Genomic DNA, 10,703 nt, shown 5'->3' with positions numbered 1-10,703 from the left:
AAATTGGATGCTTATCTTGCTGGGATCCTATGACCCCAGCTGACTTCCTGCCCTTTGGGCAGGGGGGCTGGACTCAATGATCTCCCGAGGTCCCTTCCAGCCCTAATGTCTATGAAATCTATGAAGCCCAGCTGGAGCAGCAGGGGCTCAGCTGCATTTTCCCCGTCTGCGCCAGTCAGTCCCGAGCAGCACCACGGCTCCACTGCTGCTTCTGCTGGCTGGTGCAGACCTGGCCGGGCTCCTCCTGTCCCCAGCAGCACACGAGGCGCTGACTTGAGCTGCATGCCACTTTTGCTGGCCGGTGTAGACCCTGCTGGGTCCCAGAGCAGCATGTGACTGAAGCTGGCTTCCCATGTGCTGCTGGGGACGGGGTGAGCCCGGCCAGGTCTTCCACAGCCAGCAGAAGTGGTGGTGGAGCCATGTGCTGCTCGGGACTGACAGGCGCTGGTAGCGGGAAAATGCAGCTGAGCCCCTGCCACTTTGGCAGGGCTCATCCTGTCCCGAGCGGCACACGGCTCCACCTCCACCTCTCCTCCCTGGTGATGACTGGGCCAGAGCTGCGGCCCAGCTGCTGCTTCCCCTCCCCAGTGCCAGCCAAGCCTGACCCTGTATGGCCCGAATGGCATGGCATAGCATGGGGAAAGCCTGCCCAGCAGCTGCTTTCCTGGGCTTACCTGCAGGGCAGGACCCTTTCCAGTCCTGTGCAGCAAAGCAGAACCTGGCCCAGACACTCTTTTCCCCTCACTGGCACCACAGGTTCTGGCCCCGCCCCCCTCCAGCTGCAAAGTGGCCGGAGCCAGGGCAGGGTGAGGCTAGCTGCATTGGACTGAGGTCAGGGTTGGTTGCCTTGCAACCAGAACCCAAGGAAACGGCCTGAGGTGCTGCAGCTAGCAGCTGATGCCGCCAGAGGCTTTTAGCAAGGCAGCCACCATTACGTGGGTTTTGAAGGGGCTCTGTGGGCTGGAGGTGGACCATGAGCCATATTTTGCCCACCTCCGCTCTAAAGTACTTGGCATCAGCCTCACACAGCCTACTGGGTCCCAGACTCTTGCAGGGCTCAGTCCGTATAACACAGGCTGCCTCCCAAGGCACCCCACTCATGGCTTCTACTGCCCTTATAGCTACACGCAGACCTCCAATACTATACCTGCCAATACTCAAACTAAGGTGCCCTCCGGGGCTCCCTGCTTCAGGGAGCAAGGTCCCAGCAAACTCCTACCCTCTACCTGCTGACTTCTTGCAACTTCACCTGGTATCTGCATTGCCTGGTTTCCTCTCTCTAGCAGCACAGGCTAATAGTTTCACCCTCAGCAGATATCAGAACGAGACTTAAGTTCTCTGTCTCAGAAGCTGAGTTTCTAGTATGCTGGGGCTCCACCCTTTCTGGTGATAAAGCCTCAACTTTGCCCAGGGGTTTCTTCTTAGCCCACTACCCAGCTGTTCTGACCTACTGCAGGCAGCTCTCAGGTGCTGCAGCTTAAGCCACTGAGCTGCAGTCATTGCCCTCTTACCTACCTGGAGCCTTAGCTGCCTGTGGTCATGCAGCTAGCTCTCAAGTAGTCCTCTGCTGCTCTTTTAACTCCTATCTGTAGCTTCCCCTGGCTGCTTGCTTCTCTTCAGCTGGTGCTTGCTTAGCTGCCTTTACTGCCTTGCGGCCCTCTAATGCTGCCCTCTCATTCTCCAAGTTGCAGGGTTTAGGAGACTCTCCAACAGGCATAATATTATTTAATTAAACAAAGCTTATGTAAAGACCAAAGGCTAATTGTTTTGTATGTGGTCATAGCTATTAGTAACATTTTCATGTCATGTTTGTAGACAGGAAAAAGCCAAATCAGGTTAGTTTTTCATCAAAAGGAGCAGAAAGACTAACTGGTTTATAGAGAGATTTTGTGTAAATATCTAATTAATGCACCTTCTTGTTGGAAAATTGCTTAAAAATATATTACAGCATAAATTCATTTTTATTTTTGGCCAGGATAGACTGGGTTGGGGCATGGCTTTTTTGGCCCACCTTTTCCAGGGCCTTCCTCAAGAGAGGCAAGCAGGCCATCCCTGAATAGGGATGCTTGGATACCTTGGTAGCTGCCTCAGGTTCCTTATGCCCCTTATGGAGAGTCCGGTGACTATCATGCCAAGACCTTCAGTGCATACACTTATGCAAGAGTATGGAGGAGTGGAGGCTGTCCTAGAACTATTATCCTCCCTGCTGCTTCTGGGAGCATGTTGGCAAGCACTAAGATCTTCTCTAAAGCACTTGCAGATTGGCTGTGTTACAGGGGGCGGGACCGCGTTATCTCATCCGTGTTAAAGGGTAGAATAGAGTAAAATCCTGTCAATCTGAGAGTTATTCATCTGTAACTGGATCCTTTCATTTCTTTCACAAAATAGAAATCATGCAGAATGCTCAAACTTCCGTATGATTAACCCATTACACTACCTCTCATCTGTCAGATACTGCTTACAACTCAATACCCTTCTCAAATACTGCTTTTATAGAAAAAGGAATGACTGGTTTTTTATCTAAAAAGAATGATAGAGCAGAATGCCACTGAACCAAGTATTAAGTGCTGTATTCTGTAAATATTTAATGTGCCTGGTTCCTTATGCCCCTTAGAGTCCTGTAACCATCACACCAAGACCTTCAGTGCATAGGCCTAGACAAAAGTATGAAGGAATGGAGGCTGTCCTCCGTTTAGACCATTGAGGCAGAGTACAAAGTCCAGAGTGAGTTCATCCATTCAATGCCTCAGTAGTTGTAGCTTCTGCCAGAAAGCAACAGATTAGAGCTGCTGTTGACTGTCTAACGTCAGAGAAAGCATAAATTAACTGAACATTATGTATTTCAGGAGTGTAGGTTGTAGCTGTGTTGGTCTAAAGACATAGGCAGACAAGATTCTTTGGATAAATTCAATATCTTTTTGGGGGTAAATCCGATATACAAAAAAAGATATTGAATTTACCCAAAGAACCTTATCTGAACTTTATATGGTGCAGTTGTATATATGCTAGAGTTCAGATGCTCTTCTTCAAATGCTCTGATTTTATGCCTTGTATAGCTCACTTTCAAAATAGTCTAAAACGGCTGAATAAGAACATTTTCAATTTAACATTTATATTAAATATTTGCTGCCTAAACTACTAATCACTACCATTTTCTAACTGAAAAGCAAAGGTTTGTAGTGGCTGCCAAGAGTTCTACGTTTTGTTTTTCTTATATTTTCTCTTCCTTTAAGTTTTCTTGTGGAAAGATTTCCCCCTACCCTGCCATGTTAGTCTGGTTAGTCAGGTTCTTCAGCATTTTTAAAAATGTAGTTTCCCATGGCACATTAAATATTTACATAATATAGCACTTATTCCTTGCTTCAATGGCACTCTGCTCCACCACTCTTTTACAGGAAAAACAGCAGGCATTTGTCATTCTATAAAAGTATTTGAAAAAAGCTCTAACAGATGAGAAGTAGCATAGTGGGTTAAACATATGGACGTTTGAGTGTTCTACATTATTTCTATTCTGTGAAGGAAACCAAAGGATCAAGTTACGGATGAATAACTGTCGGATTCACAGGATTTTACTCTGTGTTTATTCTGCCCTTTAACACGGATAAGATGACGAAGTTCAGCCCCTTGTAACACAGCCAATCTTGAAGTGCTTTAGAGAAGATCTTAGTGCTTGCCAACATTGCTGCCAGCAGAGTCCACAGAACAACTGATGAACTACCACTGCTTCAGGGAACAGCTGCCAGGTAAGAGCCAGCTTGAAGGATCTCAGCAAAAAGGAAATGTGATTGGTAGTAGATCTGCCTTGATTTGTCAGTGGGAACATTGAGTTGGGCAGGGAATATAGAGCTGGTAGATTTTTTTAGAAGGAGTTTTTTACTCAGGAAATGTCACATGTATCACAGATTAACATGGAAAACTTTAGGAAGCCCATTGTTGAAGTCTTGGCAATATATTATTGGGAAAATGCCTATCATCATTATTTTTGTAGTTAAAAACTATGTAAGCTTCTCAGAATTTCACTCTGCGAGTATATTCAGTGATGATGCAGACAGGACCATATCTGTCTTTGACCAGCAAGGTTCTTTAAGTAGATGTGATATCTTTTATTAGACTAATTGAGTAGCTGGAAAAAAACTTCTTAGCAAGCTTTCAGGCACAGTCATCCTTCATCAGACACAGGGAGTCTCTGCTCGTCTGAGACTTCAAGGAATGAGAGAAGCTAAAAGTGTGGCAACTTAGACCAGCATGGCTACAGCCAAGAACCTGGCATATCTGGCTTTGCTACTTACTTATTGCTAATGTCAGTGGAAGTCCATTGTTTGCACTGATGGAATATTTTGCATTTGAGCAACGAAGAGAAGCAGTAGGGCGGGACAGGATGTATGCTGAAGAACTTGAAAGGGAGAAGAGATTCCAGTGAAAAGATAGGAAGGTTGGCAGTATAGTTGTATCTAGAGATAAGCAGACAGAACAAAAAGAATCTTTCTAACTATTCAAATGAAAAAAACCCATCAGTGTACTTTACTGCTATTCAGAACCTCTTTATGAATTATTTATGAGTTCATGTAAGCTCTTGTTCACAAGAATGTTCAGGGAAAGCAAAAATATTGCAAATGCTAATGTGAATAAATATAACAGGAGAAGCATTGTCACAGCTCTCTTTGATTCACAGAGGAGGCCCAACTAATTATAAATAGTGAACTGATTTGTAAAAGCCATAACCTGCTCTTGGTTAACAGAAGTGAGAAAGACACTCTTCCTGCTGGTAATCCAGAGGTCTTCCAGAGGAGGAACAGAAAAGTTATGGTGGGACTAAGGGTATGCCACAGTATTTGTAATGAATCATGAAGATAAAATACTTTAAATGAGATACAAGCATGCTTGTAATCCTCAGTAGAAATCATGACTGATCTTCAGGGCCGGTCCAACCATTAGGCAAACTAGGCAGTCACCTAGGGTGCCAAAATTCAGGGGGAGGCACCAAAATTATATGCAGAACAAAATAATAGGAATATCATTCTAAATAACAGCCCTGGGCAGCTGTTATAATTGTGTTAGAGTTAATGAAAAGTGTGAAACAACCAATAAAAATGTTTTGTTGTTATTGTTTTAGTGCTCATTTTGAATATCAAATAAGTACATGTAAAAGTTCATTCTAGACTTCGTATTTTGCTCTATGTTGGAAGTGCTGGGGGCAACGAGGTACACAGTTCAGCTAGGTTGCCACCTAACCTTGGACTGGCCCTGCTGATCTTGGTAATTTACCAACGGGAGGGGGGATTTGTTTTTAATGTCAATTATTTGCAGCAAAATTTCTATTGCTCTCTCTTGATTAATCAATAGAGACAGATATAATGGTATGAAGTAAAGTGAGATCACAAGGATTTTCTAGAATGCTGTAGCATTTCTAAAGAGTTTTACAAGTTTGTTAGTATGATATTACTAAATATAGTTGAAATTTGTTTCTCTCCATCTCTTTTTAGAAGGAATAAGTGCCTGAATTTCTAAGTATGCACTAAAAGTAAAGATCAGGCCACTGATTGCAATAGGATTAGGATAATTTTTGTGAAAAAGTGCTACTCATAAAAATTGCAGAACGCATCCCTTCACGAAAATATTCTCCTCATTACATATTTCATCATCTTATTACTGCACTGTAGTATTCAGTGTACTTCATTCAGAAATGGTTAATTTAGAGGGAAAAAAAATCAAATCCATATTGTTACTTCCTGCTCTGTAAAAGACAAATAAGTAGAAATACATCTGGACTGCAGTAAGAAGAAATTACTCGAAACCCACCTATTAGCACTTGGTAAGACTCCAAAATGTAATTGTATAATGCTCTATTTGAAAAAACCCCAAAAAAAACAAAATAAAAAAAACAATATAGCCTGATGGAAAAGAAAGCCATATCTTACCTAAATATAATATTTCAGAACAAATCCCTTAAGGCTGATAAAATGATAGAAGAAAAATGTTGCAGGGATAATGTGGTCTGGGTCAAATAGAACTCCAGTGGCTGTTTCATACATATTGGTCTTGGAGGACTTATGCATTCACTGTCTATTCACAGGAATATTAGGCTTTAGGTAAAGAAGCTGATAATTATGCTTGCTTCAGCTCCTAGCGAAAAAAATGAGACGATTCCTTGCATTGCAAAAACTAGAAAATACTTTTTGATTAGAGGACTAAATTGTCTATATTTTCATGAATCCAGGGACCAGTTTTGCAAAAATTTATATGCATACAGAGAAGTAGTAATGTGAATTGTGCATAAATGTTTACAGCATCAGGTTATGAGGCTTATATTTCTGTATTCAGAGTAATTTGAATTTAAAATATTCCTTTTCACGAATCTTACATAACATTTAGTTGTATAAATATTTTAAAGCAAATATATATTAAACTTATTATGGAGCTGAAGTATATCTGTCAGCTTAGAGGCATGTTAACTTAAAAATACAGTTATAATTTTATAAAAGTTCAAACTACACATTTCCACTTGATCCAGAGGCATCAAGGTCTAACCGAAAAGCTATTTGCAATTACAATTTGGCTGATCATATTAGTGCTCATTAAAAACTGGTTTCACAGCTGGCCAGGTGGTTGGTATTGGTGATGCATACCTTGGGCTTGTCATCTTCACTGCTTAAAAAGCTGTTTTTCCTGCTTTGGGACAGTTAGAGCAGACCAATTAACCTAAGGTAAAACATTGTGAAGACAAGGAACTTTAGTTTTATTGTTAGGTAATTTCACCAAGGTATATAGGGATAACTTCAGCAGAATTTCCCCACAATAAACTAAAATGCCATGTCTATATTGTCGTCAGGCAAGGTTCTTTGAGTAGATGTGATATCTTTTATTAGACCAACCAAGTAGTTGGAATAAAGCTTTCGGGCGCAATTACCCTTCTTTAGGCATAGGAAGGCTTTGCTGTTCACTTCCTATGCCTGAATAAGGGTGATTGAAAGCTTACTAAGAACTTTATTCCAACTACTCAGTTGGTCTAATAAAATATATCACATCTACTCAAAGAACCTTGTCTGCTAGCTATATTGTGTTCAGACCAGAATATGGATGTCTATCGCTTGAGCTAAAAGAGTAAATTCACTTAGTTGGCAGTATTGTTCTTTCTGCACCAGCTACCTAACTGAGACACACCACTTTTTTCAGTTTTTACTCATCTGTGACTGACTTCACTCACTGAAGCATCCCTTTAACAGAACTGTCCACATGCATAAAGTTATTTAGGTATGTAAATGTTGGCAGGCTCAGACTATATGGTTTGCATATTACTATCCTGGGCATTCTTGTCAGAGGTTTATTATCCAAAGCACAACCTATTTTATTATCACCTAAGGATGAATAAGGAGTATCACTGTAAATAGTAAGAATGCTTGTATCGTGTGTACCTGGTCTCTCTCTCCAGCTGTCTCCTTTGAGTGGAAAGAGAGCTTAATTAAATATTTTGAGGATAGATGTTTATCTTAAAGCATGTGGCAGTTACCCAGGTTTCTGTACATTTTAATGAATGCTGTTCAGTGAAACAAACAGACCCTGTAATCATCCTGCTTGGCAGGGTTTTTAAATGAGTTTTCTGCATATAGAAACATTCCAGAGCAGAGATCTCATTGATTACTCTCAAGAGAAACCTGCAGAATTCTTTATCCTTCCTTTTCCCCTTTTTAATCACCCTTTAAAGGAGCCCTCCCATGCACCTCCTGGTCTTCAGAGGATACAGTGATGTCCTGTAGGGCTGGTCAGTACCATGCAAAATCAAAACTAGAGGGAAACTGCTTGGAAATAACCATGATAGGATCTGACTATAAGTGTGATCCTGAATCAGGATCCCAGTATGAGTAATGAGCATTTTCACTACGTGAAGCATCTGTTTTTATTTGTGCAAAAAGAAAAGTATTGAAATCTATGTACAAAAGAGGCACACCCACCCACACAACTGTAGTTTACAGTTTACTTTGGGAGCAGTTGAAATATTATATTCTATGTATGTGTATCTGTAGGGAACAACACTGCCCCCTTTCCTTCTCCCCATACAGATTATGAGCACACTTTTCCAACTTTTTTAACTGAACATGTGCATTTCTTTTCTTAATAAAATAAAAGAATGTGCCAGTACTTCCTTAAAGGCCAGGATATTTTATATCTATGATACCCTGCATCAACATGCTATTTAATTATGTAGACATTGGACAGTAAGAGTCATATCAATCAAAATTCTAACAAAAGGTTTGAATTGTTTATGACAGCAGAGTATGGAGTGCTGTTGAAATCAATGGGATGTTTGTATTATTCATCCTAGGCATAAACACTTTTCCTCTAACTTCCCCAGCACCTTCATCAAGCATACTTTGTTTTTGTGTTTCATTAGGGTAATTATGCCTGTTATACATCACCCTGTTTTGGCAGTACCAGAGGTCTTCTGCTTCAAGGTTGCCTCCCGTAGCATATGCCATGCTGTGTAGCAGGCCAACCTCATGGCTGGTATGTAGTAAGAGAGAAGACATGACCACCTTCTTACTGCCCCTTTTTGATGTATCCTCTGAGTCACTAATTAAGGAGTGATTCTATGCTTCCCTGACTTAAAGTTTTGTTCTGGCTTTTCACTCTTTCAACACGCCAGTATGCTAGACTGTCTTCCTATAATACAAAAAGAGAGCAAAAAATATTTCACTACTGATAAAATATAAGCAGAAGGCCAGCAGGGTGACACCTTATTAAGTTGTTCAGAGGGGTATAAATTTTGTAGGCTACAGCCTACTTCATCGGATGTATACACATTGTGAAAATAGCTTATATGAAGCAGTATTATTAGTTGTATTATATTATATAAATATCAACCGTCACCAATAATACCTTTCTTGGTTCTAGGAGCCTAAAAACTGCAGGTTAGCCTAATGTGGCTAATGTGGTACTATTGCATGTTACTAAATATGTTTTTTTTACCATATATAAACATACAATGCTTGCAAATTCTACTAACAATATGCAGTCAAAACATTTGTAAGAAGAATTTATTCGTCTAATTTTCATTATTTTTATACCTTTTTAAAAAATCAGTCCATAAATCAACCCACAGTGCATTCACTATATGTTCTGAAGTTAAGAGAAATGATGCCATTCAGCTGCAAGTTGCTGTGCTCAGTGCAAAATTTAGCAGGATAAATCAATGGTCTATGTTACACAGGAGGTCAGATTATCTGACCTTAATCTTTGAACTAGAATCATAGTTTTTAGCTGATAAATTTTAGATTCATTAGTGTTTGCATGCAAATTTGTTAGGTATTTTATTATAAAAAGATATGCTGTAGTTTCTATCAAAAATTTTTGCTGGTCTTCTACTACCTTTGACATATTTATGTAGTAGATATATACATCATCCTTCCTAGCAAAGGCTCAGGGTGGCTTACAGTTAGAGATGAAATTACTAAATTTCTAAAGCAGATTGAATATTCTAAGAACACTACTTTTAAAATCATAAAATAGTAGGTCTCTGTAACAGGACCAGCGCTTTGGGGGTGGCCATGATGCCTCTGGTAGTCATGTGGCTTCTGTCCTGCTCTGGCTCTTGGGTCCCCTCCATTCTCTCCTTCCTGCCATACCTTGGTGTTCTTAGTTAACTTTTGAAAGGGAAGCCTCCCAAGAGACCTAGAGCAAGCCCTGCTCTGTCTTCCTGCCAGTAGATCCTTCTTGGACCCAGATAGTAACAAGGCTGGATTGGGACTTTGTGGCATTCCTGACCTGTGCATGCCCCAGGGCATCTTCTGCCTTGTGGGCTATTCAAAGCTTCCAACCTCCCCTACAGCCATGCCGTGCCTTGCAGGTGTTATGATTTAGTTACTTTCCCTTGTTGGGGTTTCAGCCTTCCTGGTCTCCACTCCCTTCCTCTCACTGGGTCTTCTGGCCCCAGCCTACTGTGTTGGACATGGCTTCTGGACTCTAGCCCGTGTCCTGCCTACTTTGTGGCTTTAGCCCTCAGCCCTGGTCTCACCCCTCTAGGACTGTGGGGGGCATCTGACCTGCTCTCATCTCCCTAGGCTGTGGATCCCTGGCCCTGGTCTCACCCCTCTAGGGCTTTGGGCCCCTGGCCCTATTTATTGCTTCTCTTGGGCTTCTCGTTCACTGGGGCCATTGGCCCTTTGCCTTAGCTCTCACCTTGCTATGAGTGCTCTCTCCCTGCTCAGGGCTCTGGGTTCACTGACCCTGCCTGACTTCAGCCTGGGTTAGGCTTCAGCCCTGCTCCCAGCTACCAGCCTGTTCAACCCAAGCTGCTTCTGGGCCTTGGGCCTCAGCCCCTGGCGAAGCTCACAAGAAACACACCTCCTCTGAGGAACTACTAGAACCTCCTCTTGTCCCCAATAGTCCCGTAGTCAGTAGGGTCAGAAGAGACCTGAGCAGATCATCAAGTCTAACCCCCTGCCATGGCATTCCATTACTATGCCAGACACTGCTGATCATAGCTGTAACAAGAGACCAGGCCCTCTTGGCTATAACACAAACTTCTCAGGGTATCTTAACCCAATAGCAATTCCTCAGCTGACTCACTTCCCTCTACCCCAAGTCATATTTCCCTTTAAATCAGCAGTATTCTACCTGCCTGGCCTAGGGTAGCCAAGGTGTCTGTCCAGAGCTCCTCTACTTCTCTCCCACTCTAGAGCACCTTCCTGTGCAGTCTCAGACTGCCC

At 42.0% G+C, this 10,703-nt stretch overlaps 1 protein-coding gene across 4 annotated transcripts in view; it reads left to right on the top strand.

Moving 5' to 3' along the window:
- ANO6 (anoctamin 6) overlaps positions 1–10,703 on the top strand; it is a 112,461-nt gene that overhangs the window by 12,244 nt on the left and 89,514 nt on the right. Inside the window, exon 1 of one of the 4 annotated variants that reach the window (XM_019543344.1) lies at positions 3,491–3,743. The exons of the other annotated variants lie outside the window; for them this stretch is intronic. Coding sequence (XP_019398889.1) covers positions 3,710–3,743 — 34 coding nt within the window. The 5' untranslated portion in view covers positions 3,491–3,709. Of the gene's footprint in view, positions 1–3,490; positions 3,744–10,703 lie in introns of those variants that run through there. 4 annotated transcript variants of the gene reach the window in all.

This window comes from Crocodylus porosus, unplaced genomic scaffold (genome assembly GCF_001723895.1).
Source record: "Crocodylus porosus isolate Cpor-Errol unplaced genomic scaffold, CroPor_comp1, whole genome shotgun sequence".
In the NCBI taxonomy this organism is placed as follows: domain Eukaryota; kingdom Metazoa; phylum Chordata; order Crocodylia; family Crocodylidae; genus Crocodylus; species Crocodylus porosus.
The sequence above is the reverse complement of the archived record's forward strand: the minus strand, read 5'-3'. Positions and strand labels throughout refer to the sequence as shown.